This window comes from Hemiscyllium ocellatum, chromosome 5 (assembly GCF_020745735.1).
Source record: "Hemiscyllium ocellatum isolate sHemOce1 chromosome 5, sHemOce1.pat.X.cur, whole genome shotgun sequence".
Lineage (NCBI taxonomy): Eukaryota > Metazoa > Chordata > Chondrichthyes > Orectolobiformes > Hemiscylliidae > Hemiscyllium > Hemiscyllium ocellatum.
The window spans coordinates 124,916,277-124,933,039 of record NC_083405.1 but is presented as its reverse complement, the minus strand read 5'-3'; the positions used below and the strand labels follow the sequence as shown (position 1 = coordinate 124,933,039).

Genomic DNA, 16,763 nt, shown 5'->3' with positions numbered 1-16,763 from the left:
CAATTCACGAAACAAAGGGTTGACTGTAAAAGCCCAACCTGCCTTCATTATTTAACCTTAACAAGGTTCTTAATGCACATAGCTGATGCTTGCCATGAGGCTGGGTTGTCTTTTCGGGTCCTGAATGTGAGTTATCAAAATGGCTAATGTCAAGAACAGCATGGAAAATTGTCAATTAGTTAGCCCCATAATTTCTGAGCCCCATCTCTGTCCTTTCTTAGCCTTGGAAAGAACCAAAAATTCAAACAAGGAAACAATAGTTCTTTTTTGATCTGTGTTGAATCAGAAAACTATAGATCCTCATTTACCTGTCACAGTTAAGGCAGCAGTGCTCTGTTGATCACCAGAATCACATGTATATTCTCCAGCATCTTCCATCTTTAGATTATGAATTAACAACTCAACAATGAAACCTTCATATTTCATTTCATATTTGTCATTTGGTTGAAGCACCACAGATCCCTTTCTCCATTCTACTGAGGCATCAGATTTAGTAAGTTCACACTGCAATATGGCAGTGTGACCTTCTTCCACTTCGACATTCTGAAGCCATCGCTTGAAAAGTGCAGGCAAAACTGAAAAATATTGGAAGTATTATGGATAGTTTAAAAGCAGAAAGAAATCATAGAACATAGAACATAGAAAAATACAGCGCAGTACAGGCCCTTCGGCCCTCGATGTTGCGCCGACCAAATCCTACCTAACCTACACTAGCCCAATAACTTCCAAATGCCTATCCAATGCCTGCTTAAATGACCATAAAGAGGGAGAGTTCACCACTGCTACTGGCAGGGCATTCCATGAACTCACAACCCGCTGCGTAAATAATCTACCCCTAACATCTGTCCTATACCTACCACCCCTTAATTTAAAGCTGTGTCCCCTAGTAACAGCTGACTCCATTAGCGGTAAAAGGTTCTCAGTGTCTACCCTATCTAAACCCCTAATCATCTTATACACCTCTATCAAATCTCCCCTAAACCTTCTTTTCTCCAATGAGAACAGGCCCAAGTGCCTCAGCCTTTCCTCAATCTTTCCTACAATCTTCCTACCATGCCAGGCAACATCCTGGTAAACCTCCTCTGCACTCGTTCCAATGCCTCCACATCCTTCCTATAGTATGGCGACCAAAACTGCACACAATACTCCAGATGAGGCCGCACCAGAGTCTTATACAACTGCAACATGACCTCAGGACTCCGGAACTCAATTCCTCTACCAATAAAGCCCAGTACACCATATGCCTTCCTCACAGCACTATTTACCCAGGTAAATCATTATTAGTCAAATCACCAAAACAGAAAGTACTGGAGAATGTAAAGAGCCTCTGTCTCCATCAAAAGTGTTTTCTAACACCTTTCAGTTCTGAAGAAGACATATAAAATTCAAAGTGTCAACTCTTTCTCTCTCCATGGATGTTGAGTTTTTCTGTGTTCGTTTCGAATATCCAATGAAAGTTGACTTCTTTACCTTAACCAAGGTCAACCTAGATGGCTCTTTATACTAAGTGTTAATTCAACCACTTGCAGGAAAAGAAGTCTGACCACGATGTGCCTGATTGGTGCATAAATATAAACAGCCATTCATGCTGCTTTGATTGAGATGCCGGCACATGAGAAGTTGTGAAACTTGAAACGGATCAGAAAAGATTTACAAGAATGTTTTCAGGGTTTGAGCTAGAGAGAGGCTGAATAGGCTAGGGCTGTTTTCCCTGGAGCGTCAGAGGCTGAGGGGTGACCTTAAAGAGGCGGATAAAATCATGAAAGGCATTGGTAGGGTAAATAGACAAGGTCTTTTCCCTGGGATAGGTGAGTCCAGAACGAGAAAACATAAGTTTAGGGTGGGAGGGGAAAAATTTAAAAGGGACACAAGGAGCAATGTTTGCACACAGAGGGTGATGTGTGTATGGAAATAAGCTGCCAGAGGAATTGGTGGAAGCTGGGACAATTACAACATTTGGAAGCCGTCCAAATGGGTGTACGAATAGGAAGAGTTTAGAGGGTTATGGGCCAAGTGCTGGCAGGTGGGACTAGATTAGTTTAGGATATCTGGTCGGCATGGACGAGTTGGACCAAAAGGTCTGTATCCGTACTGTATATCTCTGCAACTCCCTGACTCTAAGAGAGTGAAATCTGATACTCAACAGAGTAGTAAAACTTGAGGAGACCTTCAGTGTACAACTTAGGTGGCGACTACCAGCTATGCCCACTACCTGTATCTACTACTTACTGAACTTTGTCTCTGGCAACTTTTCAAGACTGGCATGCTGGAAAGGTAGAAGTGCAATACTGAGTGAAGACCCATAGAGAGGTGAAACTGGCAACCAGAAATTCACTTGTGAAACACCGATTTTTCTCTGCATCTGAATTTAGGATGTTTCTTCGGCTACAACATTAAAGGAAAAGTACGTGACCGATTAGTGGAGCTGCAGATGTAATCAAATGTTTTGCAATGTTCAGGAATCATGAGAGGTATTTTGCAGCTGTTCTAGAACATAGAATATTACAGTGCAGTACAGGCTCTTCAGCCCTTGATGTTACGCCGACCTGTGAAACACCAACTATGCGCTTCAAAATGCAATGTTTGGAATAAACAGGAGGGGTTCTTGCTGTTATTAGATTACTTACAGCATGGAAACAGGCCCAACAAGTCCACACCGACCCACTGAAGGGCAACCCACCTAGACCCAGTCCCCTAACGCTACAGGCAATTTAGCATGGCCAATTCACCTAAGCTGCACATTTTTGGATTGTGGGAGGAAACCCACTCAGACATGGGGAGAATGTGCAAACTCCATAAAGAGAGTCGCCTGAGGCGGGAATTGAACTCGGATCTCTGGCACTGTGAGGCAGCAGTGCTAACCACTGTGCCACCATACCATTGCGCAACATCAAATACATCACCTGTGTCTTGCACCAGGGTTAATTATGTTACTTAGATTGTTCATTTTTTTCACAGGAAATAGAACGTTACAGTGCAGTACAGACCCTTTGGGCCTCGATGTTGTGCCGACCTGTGAAAATAATTTGATGCCCATCTAACCTACACCGATCCATTATTATTCATATGTATGTCCAAAGCCCATTTAAATGCACTTAACATCAGCAAGTCTACAATTGTTGCAGGCAGGCCATTCCATGCCCCTACTACTGTCTGAGTGAAGAAACAATCCCTAATATCTATCCTAAATCGATCATCCCTCAATTTAAAGCTATGTCCCCTTGTGTCAGCCTTCACCATCTGAGGGAAAAGGCTCTCACTGTCCACCTTAACTAACCCTCTGATTATCTTATATGTCTCGATCAAGTCACCTCTCAATCTTCTTCTCTCCAACGAATACAGTCTCAGTTCCCTCAGCCTTTCCTCGAAAGACCTCCTTTCCATACCAGGCAACATCCTCATAAATCTCCTCTGAACCTCCTCCAAAGCTTCCACATCCTTTCTATAATGCAGTAACCAGAAATGCATGCGATACTCCAGGTGCGGTTTTACCAGTGTCTTGTACAGCTGAAGCATGACCTCGCTGCTCCAAAACTCAATCGCCCTACCAATAAACATCAAGACACCATACGCCTTCTTAACAACCCTTATCAACCTGGGTGGCAACTTTCAGGGAATTACGCACCTAGGCATCGAGAACTCTCTTGTTCATCCACACTGCCAAGAATTCTACCTTTAGCCCAATGCTTTCCATTCCTGCTATTTCTTCTGAAGTGATCTACCTCACACTTTTCCACATTAAATTCCATTTGCCACTTCTCAGCCCAGTTCTGCATCTTAAAAATGTCCCTCTGTAACCCACAACATCTTTCGGCACCATCCACAACTCTGCCTACCTTAATGTCATCTGCAAATTTACTAAGAGTAAAAAATGAGGTCTGCAGATGCTGGAGATCACAGCTGCAAATGTGTTGCTGGTCAAAGCACAGCAGGTTAGGCAGCATCTCAGGAATAGAGAATTCGACGTTTCGAGCATAAGCCCTTCATCAGGAATAAGAGAGAGAGAGCCAAGCCGGCTAAGATAAAAGGTAGGGAGGAGGGACTAGGGGGAGGGGCGATGGAGGTGGGATAGGTGGAAGGAGGTCAAGGTGAGGGTGATAGGCCGGAGTGGGGTGGGGGCGGAGAGGTCAGGAAGAGGATTGCAGGTTAGGAGGGCGGTGCTGAGTTGAGGGAACCGACTGAGACAAGGTGGGGGGCGGGGAAATGAGGAAGCTGGAGAGGAGATGACCTGGGGGGTGCAGTGAGAGAGGGACTCACTGAAATCCTTGTAGAGGGAGGAAGAGAGCTTCTTCAAGGAAGGCATCCTTGTAAGAGGATTCGCAGTAGGTTAAAATCTTCGAGTAAAAAATGAGGTCTGCAGATGCTGGAGATCACAGCTGCAAATGTGTTGCTGGTCAAAGCACAGCAGGTTAGGCAGCATCTCAGGAATAGAGAATTCGACGTTTCGAGCATAAGCCCTTCATCAGGAATAAGAGAGAGAGAGCCAAGCCGGCTAAGATAAAAGGTAGGGAGGAGGGACTAGGGGGAGGGGCGATGGAGGTGGGATAGGTGGAAGGAGGTCAAGGTGAGGGTGATAGGCCGGAGTGGGGTGGGGGCGGAGAGGTCAGGAAGAGGATTGCAGGTTAGGAGGGCGGTGCTGAGTTGAGGGAACCGACTGAGACAAGGTGGGGGGAGGGGAAATGAGGAAGCTGGAGAGGAGATGACCTGGGGGGTGCAGTGAGAGAGGGACTCACTGAAATCCTTGTAGAGGGAGGAAGAGAGCTTCTTCAAGGAAGGCATCCTTGTAAGAGGATTCGCAGTAGGTTAAAATCTTCGAGTAAAAAATGAGGTCTGCAGATGCTGGAGATCACAGCTGCAAATGTGTTGCTGGTCAAAGCACAGCAGGTTAGGCAGCATCTCAGGAATAGAGAATTCGACGTTTCGAGCATAAGCCCTTCATCAGGAATAAGAGAGAGAGAGCCAAGCCGGCTAAGATAAAAGGTAGGGAGGAGGGACTAGGGGGAGGGGCGATGGAGGTGGGATAGGTGGAAGGAGGTCAAGGTGAGGGTGATAGGCCGGAGTGGGGTGGGGGCGGAGAGGTCAGGAAGAGGATTGCAGGTTAGGAGGGCGGTGCTGAGTTGAGGGAACCGACTGAGACAAGGTGGGGGGAGGGGAAATGAGGAAGCTGGAGAGGAGATGACCTGGGGGGTGCAGTGAGAGAGGGACTCACTGAAATCCTTGTAGAGGGAGGAAGAGAGCTTCTTCAAGGAAGGCATCCTTGTAAGAGGATTCGCAGTAGGTTAAAATCTTCGAGTAAAAAATGAGGTCTGCAGATGCTGGAGATCACAGCTGCAAATGTGTTGCTGGTAACCCATCCTTCCATACCCAAACCAAGAAAATTTATAAAAATGACAAACATCAGGGGCCCCAAACCAGATCTTTGCGGCACACCACTGGTAACTGAGCTCCAAGATGAACATTTCCCATCAATCAATACCCTAGGCCTTCTTTCAGCTAGCCAATTTCTGATCCAAACTGCTAAATCACCATCAATCCTGAAACTCCATATTTTGTGTTATAATCTACTGTGTGGAACGTTATCAAACGCCTTACTGAAGTCCACATACACCACATCAACTGCTTTACCTTATCCACCTGTTTTGTAACCTTCTCAAAGAACTCAGTAAGATTAGTGAAGCACGACCTACCTTTCACAAAACCGTGTTAACTATGCCTAATCAAATTATTCCTTTCCAGATGATTAAAAATCTGACCTTTTATAACCTTTTCCAACACCTTACCCACAACCGAAGTAAGGCTCACTGGCCTATAATTACCAGGGTTGTGCTGACTCCCCTTCTTAAACAAGGGAACGACATTTGTTATTCTCCAGTCTTCTGGCACTACTCCTGTCGACAATGATGACATAAAGATTGAAGCCAAAGGCTCTGCAATCTCCTCCCTGGCTTCCCAGAGAATCTGAGGATATATCCCATCCAGGCCAGGGGTCTTACCTATTTTCAGATCATCCAGAATTGCTAAAACCTCTCTTTGTCAACCTCAATCCCATCTAATCTTGTAGCCTCTATCTCTATATTCTCACCAACACTGCCTTTTCCAATATGAAAACTGACAAAAAGTATTCATTAAACGCTTCCCCTATGTCTTTAGATTCAGTGTACAGCTTTCCACTACTATCTTTGATTGGCCCTAATCTGACACAAGTCATTTTTTACTTATCAATGACCCGCAGTATCTGTTCCTTGAATAAGCTCCACATTTCAAGTGTGTCCAACCCCTGCAGTTTCCTTCCCCATCCTATGCATCCTAAATCTTGCCTAATCGCATCATAATTGCCTTTCTCCCCTTTATACCTCTTTCCTTAAAGTATATACCCATCCCTGCCTATTGCTGTTCTAAACATAACCAAATTATATCGCCAAAGTGCTCACCTACCTCCAAATCTAACATCTGGCCGGGTTCATCCCCAGCACCAAATCCAATATGGCATCATCCCTTGTTGGCCTGTTTATATACTGTGTCGGAAAACCCTCCTGCACATGGTGAACAAAAACTGACCCATGTAAACTACTTGAACTATCGTATTCCCAGTCAATATTGGGGAAGTTAAAGACCCCCATAACAACTACCATGTTACTCTCGCTCCTATTGAGAATCATCTTTGTTATTCCTTCCTCTGCATCCCTGGAACAATTTGGAGGCCGATAGAAAACTCCCAACCAGGTGACCTCTCCTTTCATGAACTTACTCAGGTAGGCATCCAATCTAAGCGAATTTTGAAGAAGATAATCCTGCTTAAGTATATCAGGGGAGATCACAGAATCAGAGAATCCCTGCAAGCGGGCTATTCAGTCCATTGAGTTCACACCAACCCTTTGAAGAGCATCCCACCCAGGTGACCCTATTGCTGTAACCCTGCATTTCCCATGGCTAACCCACCTAGCCTGAACATCCCTGAACACTATGGAAAATTAAGCACGGCCAGTCCATCTAACTTGCACATCTTCGGATTGTGGGAGGAAACCAGAGCACCTGGAGGAAACCCAAGCAGACGCTAGGAGAATGTACAAACTCCACACGAGGCCGGAATTGAACCTAGGTCCCTGGCAGTGGGGCAGTAGTGCTAACCACTGAGCCACCATGCTGCCCCACAGATTGTTCCAGAGAACAAAGAACAAAGAAAATTTACAGCCTAGGAACAGGACCTTCGGCCCTCCAATCCTGTGCCGATCCAAATCCACTGACTAATCCTATCGCCCAATTCCTAAGAATCCATATCCCTCTGCTCCCCACCTACTCATGCATCTGTCCAGATGCAACTTAAATGAATCTACAGTGCCTGCCTCTACTACCTCTGCTAGCAACGCATTTCAGGCACCTACAACTCTCTGTGTAAAGTACTTACTGCGTATATCCCCTTTAAACTTTTCTCCTCTCACCTTGAACACGTGACCTGTCAAGAATGAATGCTGGGAAAAAGCTTATTTCTATCCACCCTGTCTATATCCTTCATGATTTTGTAGACCTCAATCAGGTCACTCCACAATCTCCTTTTTTCAAAAGAATACAATCCTTACCTACTCAACCTCCCTTCATAGCTAGCACCTTCCATAACAGGCAATATCCTTGTAAACCTTCTCTGCACCATCTCCAAAGCGTCCACATCCTTTGGTAATGTGGCGATGAGAACTGTACACCATATTCTAAGTGTGGCCAAAACAATGTCTTCTACAATTTTAACATGACCTGCTAGCTCTTATACTCAATAGCTGAAAATGTGTTGCTGGAAAAGCGCAGCAGGTCAGGCAGCATCCAAGAAGCAGTAGAGTCGACGTTTCAGGCATGAGCCCTTCTTCAGTATCTTATACTCATAGCCCGCCTGATGAAGGCAAGCATACCATATGCCTTCTTGACCACTCTATCCACCTGTGCTGCAATCTTCAGGGTACAATGGACCTGAACTCCAAGATCACTCTGCTCATCAACTTTTCCCAAGGGTCTTCCGTATATAGTATAGTACATTCTAGAATTAGACCTTTCAAAATGCATCACCTCACATTTGCCCAGGTTGAACTCCATCTGCCACTTCTCTGCCCAACTCCAGTCTATCTATATTCTCCTGTATTCTTTGACAGTTCCCTATGCTTTCTGCTACTTCACCAATCTTTGTGTCATCTGCAAACTACTGGTCAGACTACCAATGTCCTCTTCCAGATCATTTATGTATACCACAAACAACAGTGGCTCCAACACTGATCCCTGTGGAACATCACTGGTCACCTTTCTCCATTTCGAGAAACTCCCTTCAACTACTACTCTGTCTCCTGTTGCTCAACCAGTGCTTTATCCACCTAGCTAGAACACCATGTGACTTCACTTTCTCCATTAGTTTCCCATGGGGAACCTTATCAAATGCCTTACTAAAGTCCATGTATATGACATCTATAGCCCTTCCTTCATCTATCAACTTGGTCACTTCCTCAAAAAACTCTATTAAGTTGGTAGGGCATGATTTACCCCGCACAAAACCACGTTGCCTTTCACTGATAAGCCCATTCTTTTCCAAACGTAAATAGATTCTATCAATCTGTACCTTCTCCAGCAACATTACCACCACTGACACCAGGCTCACTGGTCCGTAGTTACCTGGAATATCCTTACTACCAATCTTGAACGGGGGACAACATTAGCAACTCTCCAGTCCTCTGGCACTTCACCTGTGTTTAAGGATGCTCCAAAGATATCTGTCAGGGCCCCAGCTAATTCCTGTCTCACCTCCCCTAGCATCCTGGGATAGATCCCATCTGGTCCTGGGGATTTGTCCACCTTAATATCCTTTAGCCTACCCAGAGATTGTTGAAACTTTGACAAGCTATCGTTGTAACTTTTAAGAGTCACTTCCATTCGAAGGCTTTGGAACCCAGAAATTGCCTCCAAATTGAGGTCCTGAGCCTTGGCTTCACTTGATGGAGAAGCAGTGCTCCAAAAGCTTGTGATTTCAAATAAACCTGTTAGACTATAGCCTGGTGTCATGTGACTTCTGACGTTGAAGGTAGAAGACAAAGCATGTTAGGAGAAGGTTATTTTTCAAACTGGTGTCCTGTGACCAGCAGTGTTCCACTGCTGCGTACATTATTATTCATCATTTAAATGACTGATTTGGGTGAGAATTTAGAAGGTATGGTCAGAAGTTTGCAGATGACAGCAAGATTGGTGGTATTGTGGACAGTGAAGAAAGTTATCTGAAAATGCAACTAAATCTTGAAAAACTGGGTCAATGGGCAGAGGGATGGCAGATGGAGTTTAATTTAGAAAAACACAAGGTATTGCACTTTGGTAGGTCAAACCAGGGCAGGACTTACACAATCAATGGTAGGGCCCTGGGGAATGTTACTGAACAAAGAAATCTAGGAGTACAGGTTTATAGCTCCTTGAAAGTGGAGTCACAGGTAGACAAGGTGGTGAAGAACGCTTTCGGCACACTTACTTTCATCTGTCAGAGCACTGAGTATAGGAGTTGGGATATTCTGTTGCAGCTGTACGTTAGTAAGGCCATGTTTAGAGTACTATGCATAGTACTGGTCAACCAATTCCAGAAAGGACATTATGAAACTTAAAAAGAGTATAGTAAGGATTTATTAGGTTGCTACCTGGACTAGAAGGTTAGCGTTGTGAGGAGAGACTGAATTGGCTGGGAGTTGTTTCCCTGGAGTTGAGGGGATTGAGGGGTGACTTTGTAGAGGTTTATACAATATAGATAAGATAGATAGCCAACAGCATTTCCCCATGTTAGGGAGTTCTAAAACTGGAGGGCACAGAGTCATAGTTAGTGTCATAGAGATGTACAGCATGGAAACAGACCCTTTAGTCCAACTCGTCCATGCCAACCAGACATTCTAACCTAATCTAGTCCCATTTGCCAGCACCTGGCCCAAATTCCGCCAAAGCCTTCCTATTCATACACCCATCCAAATGCCTTTTAAATGCTACAATTGTACCAACCTCCACCATTGCCTCTGACAGCTCATTCAACACATGAACCACCCTCTGCATGGAAAGGTTGCCCCGTAGGTCCCTTTTATATCTTTCCCCTCTCACCCTGAACCTATGACCTCTAGTTCTGGACTGCCCCACCCAAGGAAAAGACTTTATCTCTTTATCCGATCTATGCCCCTCATGATTTTATAAACCACTGTAAGGTCATTCTTCAGCCTCTGATGTTCCAGGGAAAACAACTCTAGCCTATTCAGCCTATTCCTAAAGCTCAAATCCTCCATCCCTGGCAACAGCCTTGTAAATCTTTTCTGTACCCTTTCAAGTTTCACAACATCCTTCCGATAGGAAGGAGACCAGAATTGCACACAGTATTTTAAAAGTGGCCTAACCAATGTCCTGTAAACTTGAACAAGACCTCCCAAATCCTATACTCAATACTCTGACCATTAAAGGAAAGCATACTAAACACCTTTTTCACTATCCTATCTACCTGCGACTCCACTTTCAAGGAGCTATGAACCTGCACTTCAAGGTCTCTTTGTTCAGCAACACTTCCTAGGACCTTACCATTAAGTGTATAAGTCCTGCTATGATTTGCTTTTCCAAAATGCAGCACCTCGCATTTATCTAAGTTAAACTCCATCTGCCACTCCTCAGCCCATTGGCCCATCTGATCAAGATCCTGTTGTACTCTGAGGTAATCTTCTTCGCTGTCCACTACCCCAGTTAAAGGTGAGAGGTACAAAAGGATCCAGAGGGCAATTTTTTCACACAGAGTTATGTGGCGAGCACAATTTTGTCATTTAAGGAACATTTAGACAGGTATATGATGGGATACACATGGAGGAATATGGACCTAAATGAGACCATATTAATTATGCAAACTGTATTCTTGATGAAAGGCTTTTGCCCGAAACGTCGATTTTACTGCTCCTCGGATGCTGCCTGAACTGCTGTGCTTTTCCAGCACCACTCTAATCTAGATTCTGGTTTCCAGCATCTGCAGTCATTGTTTTTAACCTAATTATGCAAATGAGTGGCATGGACTGTTTGGGGCGAAGTACCTGTTTCCATGCGGAAACCTCGATGACTCTATATTACTTTTATGTTTCTCCCATGTATCTGCTATGAGGGCAATCTGTGATCACTTAGGGAGTTGTTTATTTAAAGAGCTTTATGGACACTTGGCTACAATCCAACGGCTAGACATTTTCCAGCCTCACTCCTGATGAAAGGCTTATGCCCGAAACATCAATTCTCCTGCTCTTCAGATGCTGTCTGACCTGCTGTGCTATTCCAGCACCACAGTCTCAACTGTGGTCCCTAGCATCTGCAGTCCTCACTTTCTTGCTAGTAACTTTACAAGTGCTTGACTCTCTTTACATAGCTTGTTTAAATAACGTATATATTCGAGGTTTATGGGTTATTCAACAACTTCCAATTTATAATAGGATTTAAAAATACTGTTCGTAAACTATGAGGATGGTAAAGGTGAAGGGCTGGGACACTTGAGGGGGGGTATAAGTTTATAAAGATTGTCAGCATTTCTCGAAACAGTTGAACCTTTGCCCACTTAACTTGTCAGCCTAATTCCATCACTGCCTCAAGCAGCCTGGAGAAAGAGGTAAGGTTGTGTTGAGAAGGTTAGTTGCATCTCCCAATTCCCACCAAGATTAAAATCCAGCCCAGGAGTGGGACAGGTTATTTTTGTTTGGTAGCTATAAAATGAACTGTATTCAGCCACAACACAAAAGTGAACATGGCACAATACTAAAAATGGCCTCCATCACTGATGTGACAGACTGAAGCAACATAATTAATTTTTCTACCAAAGCCAATGATAAAGGTCTTCCTTTATACCAGCCTGTCACTTGTGATAGCTCATAGGCTAAAGTTTTGTCTTCTCTGCACACATGGCAATCTTAATAGTCCACTTGAATGCTTTGTTCAATCATTCTTACCTATTAGAAATGCTTTATCAACAGCTGGAGGGGCAGTTGAGATGTGGTGATAGTATCCCTACCTCTGAGTCAGGCTGCCTGAGTTCAAGGCCTACATGCTCTAGAGGTGTGTGATAACATCTCTGAACTGGTTGACGAGAAAATATCTAGCAACTGCTGGCTTTTAGTCACTATTTGCACAAATAAATTGCTTCACTAACAAGTATAAGACACTAATTTGGCCTCAGCTGGAGTACTGCATCCAGTTCTGGTGCTGCACTTTGGAAGAAACTTAAAGGCATTGGAAAGAGTCCAAAAGAAGTTGGTTGCAGGGATGAGGATTTTCAGTAAATGGAGAAGTTGGGAGTGTTTTCCTCAGAGAAGAAAGAGACTGAAAAGAAACCTGATTTAAGTATTCGAAATCATGATAACTCTGAACAGAGCAATTTGGGAGAAAATGTTCACACTTTTTAAGGATTGAGAACAAGAGGGCACAGATTTAAAGTAAATAGTAAAATAGGCAAAAGTGAAATGAGAAAAAAACTTTTTCACAAAGTGGTTAAGATTTGGAATGCAAGAGCTGAGAGTGTGGTAGGAGGAATTCCTCAGGATAGTTTCCATGCCTATCATCTTCAGCTACTTCATTAATTAATAAAAGCAAATTACTGCGGATGCTGGAATCTGAAACCAAAAGAGAAAATGCTGGAAAATTTCAGCAGGTCTGGCAGCATCTGTAAGGAGAGAAAAAAGCTGACGTTTCGAGTCTAACTGACCCTTTGTCAAAGCCTGACCTGCTGTGCTTTTCCAGCATTATTCTGATCTAAACTCTGCTTTCCAGCATCTGCAGTCCTCACTTTTGCCTAGAAACTGAACTGGACCAGCCATATGAATACAGCGGCTCCAAGAGCAGATCACTGGCATGGAATCATACATTAACTCATTTCCTGACCACCCAAAGCATGTCAAAAGGCACAAGTCAACAGTATGATGGACTACTCCTCACTTGGCTGGATGAATACAGCTCCAACCACATTTAAGAAGCGTGACACTATTCAGGACAAAGCTACTCATTTGTTTGACAGCACACCCACAAACATTCACCGCCTCTTCCACCACAGTGGCAACCGTGTGTATCATCTAGATGAAGCACTGCAGAAATTGGTCAAGGCACTATGGACAGTACCTTCCAATCCACAACACCTACCACATAGAAAGAGTACAGTACAGGAGGAGTTAAATGGGATTTTACATGCTTGCAAAGTCCCTTACAACCTACTTATATGCACTGTCATTGGGCCAAAAATCCTAGAACTCCTCCCTAACAGCATTATGAGATATTTTCAACTACCTATTCAGAGATATTATTACACACTTTGGAGCAGGTGGGACTTGAACTCAGGCCTTCAGAGGTTGGAACACTCCCACGGAACCTTAAGAGCCCTAATAGCATTTCTAGATGTATCTGCACCAAATTAAATCAGCTGTTCAAGAATGCAGCTCACCATCAACTTCTCAGGGCAATTTTGGATAGGTAATAAATTCTGGCCCAGCCACCTGATGATTTCTTTCTTAAAACTTACTAATGTATTATAATAGCTCGTAATATAAAAGGAGATTCCAAGAGGTTTTTTTTAGATATATAAAAGCTAAGAGAGAGGCAAGAGTGGACATTGGACTGCTGGAAAATGAGGCTTGAAAAATAGTAATGAGGAATAAAGGAATGGCAGAGGAACTAAATAGATACTTTGCATCAGTTTTCACAGTGGAAGACATCAGCAGCATACCAGAACTTAAAGACAGTTGGGGGCAGAGGTTAGTGTAGTAATGATCATGAAGGAGTAGATGCTGCGGAAGCTGAAAGGTCTGTATGTGGATAAATCATCAGGACTGGATGTATTACACCCTTGAGTTCAGAAGAAGATAGCTGAGGAGATTGTGGAGGCATTGTGGAGATCTTTCAAGAATCACTGGAGACGGGGGGATCCCACAGGATTGGAAAATAGTTCATGTAACATTTTTATTTAGAAAGTGAGGGTGACAGAAGAGGGTAAATTATAGACCGGTTAGCCTACCTTCAGTTGTTGGGGTTTTAGAGTCCGCTATTAAAGATGAGATTGCAGAGTACTTGGAAGTGCATAGTAAAATAGGGCTGAATCAGCACGGCTTCGTCAAGGGGAGGTCAGGCCTGACAAATCTGCTAGAATTCTTTGAAAGGTAACAAGTAAGTTAGACAAAGGAGAGCCAGTGGACATGATCTATTTGGATTCCCAGAAGCTCTTCGATAAGATGCTACATGAGAGGCTACTGAATAAGATAAGAGCCCATGGTGTTAGCGGCAAGGTACTGGCAAGGACAGAGGATTGGCAGACTGGCAGAGAGTGGGGATAAGGGGGCCTTTTTCAGGATGGCAGCTGGTGACGAATGAAACTCTACAAGGGTCCATGTTGGAACTACAACTATTCACATTATACATTAACAATCTGGACCAAAGAACTGAGGGCATTGTTGCTACATTTGCAGATGACACAAAGGTAGTTGGAGGGGTAGGAAGTTTAAGGAAGCAGGCAGGCAGCATGAGGACAAGGACAGGCTAGAAAAGTAGGCAAAGAAGTGGCAGATGGCATGCACTGTGTGAAAGTGTGAGCTTATGCACTTTGATAGGATGAACAGAGCTGTAGACAATTGTCTAAATAGGGAATTGCTTTGGAAATCTGAAGCACAAAGAGACTTAGGAAATCTTGTTCAGGATTCTCTTAAGGTTAACATGCATGTTCACTTAGCAATTTAAAAAGCAAATGCAATGTAAGCATTCATTTCAAGATAGCTATAATATAAGAGCAGAAATGTACTGCTGAGGCTGTATATGGTTCTGGTCAGACATATTTGTAATGCTGTGAGCGGTTTTAGGCTCCATATCCAAGGAAAGATGCGTTGCTGTTAACAAGTAGTTTACAAGAATGATCCTGGGGGTGAAGGGTTTGTCATATAATGAACTGTTGAGGACCCTGGGTCTGTACTTCATTGGGTTTAGAAGGATGAGGGGGGTCTCACTGAAACTTGTAGAATATAGAGAAGTGTGGATAAGTGAACATGCAGAAGGGTTTCCGCTCGTACGATAAACAAGCCTCAGCCTCAGAGTGAAGAGATGACCCTTTACAAATGAGATGAGGAGAAGCTTCTTCAGCCAGGAAGTGAAACTCATTGGCACAGAAGGCTATGGAGGCCAAGTCAATGACTGTATTTAAGACAGAGGCAGATAGGTTCTTGATTGGTAAGGGGGTCAAGGGTTACAGAAGGCAGAAGAATGGGGTTGAGAAACATATCAGCCATGATCAAATGGGGGAGCAGACTCAATGGGCCAAATGGCCTAATTCTGCTCCTATGTTTTACAGTCATCTGTAATAGGCATTCTAACAAAAATAAACTTTAAGAGATATTTTGTGAGTCGATAAAGTGTGGCACGGGAAAAGGCACAGCAAGTCAGGAAGCATCTGAGATGTAAGAGTCAACATTTCAGGTATAACCCTTCATGAGTCCTGATGAATGGTTATGGCTGAAACGTCAACACTCTTGCTCCTCAGATGCTGCCCGACCAACTGTGCCTTTTCCAGCACCACACTTTATCGACTCAAGATCTTCTGTGAATGAAGTATTCATTCTGGGGCATGACATAGTTCACAACAGCATAAAACCATAAGAAAAAAGAACAGTTCTTCGACTCCCTCCGCCATTCAAAAAGATCATTGCTGATCTGACATGCCTCGCATCCACTTTTCTGCATTTTCACCATAACGTTTGATTCCCTACTGATCAAGAATCTATGTCTCAACCTTAAATATACACAAGGTCTCTGTTGCAAGGAACTGTAAACAATCCTCTGGGAGAAGAAACTCCTCCTTATTTTAGTCCTAAATTAGCAACTCTTTATTCTGAGACTGTGCCCTCTGGTCCAAGACTCTCCCATGTCGATTAACATCCTTTCAGCATTTACCCGTCAGGGTCCTTGAGAATTCGATATGTTTCAAGTTGAAGCTGCTTTGGAAACCTGGACTTGGATTTTGTTATCTGGAGCTATAGGTTGTGATGTTAGAGACTCCAATATATTTTCCATCATATGGTTGACCAGAAATCTTTAAAATTCTTATTGTTTGCCATTGTACAGATTGTTGTTTGGCTGCATGTGAACATACCTTCCTTCACCAGCAATTCCCCAGGTTGGGCTTAAACCTCAAACATTAAGCTTAGTAGCAGTGATGGTACCATTGTGTCTCAAAATGTCCTTTTCAATGTATACACTCATGTGCCCAATTGTTTTCTTTATCAATTTATTAACCTACCTTTCACAGCTACAAAAGCTGTCGTTCGCTGATCCTCAAATGAACAAGAATACTCTCCTCCATCTTCTGATTTCATGTCATGAATCTGTAAAATTTGTACAAGACCATCCTGTTTCATTTCATACTTCTCATTTGGAAAGATCAACAATGTTCCTTTCCTCCAGGTAACCGGCACATTAGGTTTTGATAATTCACAGAATAAGGTGCCTGTGTCATACTCCTTCACTTCTATGTTCTGTAGTTCTTTTTGCAATATTATAGGTGCAGCTGAAATAAAGCCAAATACACTTAATTGATCAGACCTTTTACAAAATTTCAATCTTTCATTTACAAGGAGTAAAAAAATGAAAGAAAAAAATCATTGTCATTTTCAAATAATCTTATCACAAATACAGATTTAAGTCACACAGAATCCATTATCAGCAAGGGACATCCAGCAATCAATCTGTATGCACTTCCAGGACCGAATCAATTGAATCCTCCTTTCTAG

General features: G+C 43.4%; 1 protein-coding gene across 1 annotated transcript in view; it reads right to left on the bottom strand.

Moving 5' to 3' along the window:
* Nucleotides 1–16,763, bottom strand: part of obscnb (obscurin, cytoskeletal calmodulin and titin-interacting RhoGEF b) — an 821,414-nt gene that overhangs the window by 326,099 nt on the left and 478,552 nt on the right. Inside the window, exons 54-55 of the mRNA XM_060825732.1 lie at nucleotides 16,274–16,540; nucleotides 309–575 (exon numbers count right to left, since the gene is read on the bottom strand). Coding sequence (XP_060681715.1) covers nucleotides 309–575; nucleotides 16,274–16,540 — 534 coding nt within the window. The remainder of the gene's footprint in view (nucleotides 1–308; nucleotides 576–16,273; nucleotides 16,541–16,763) is intronic.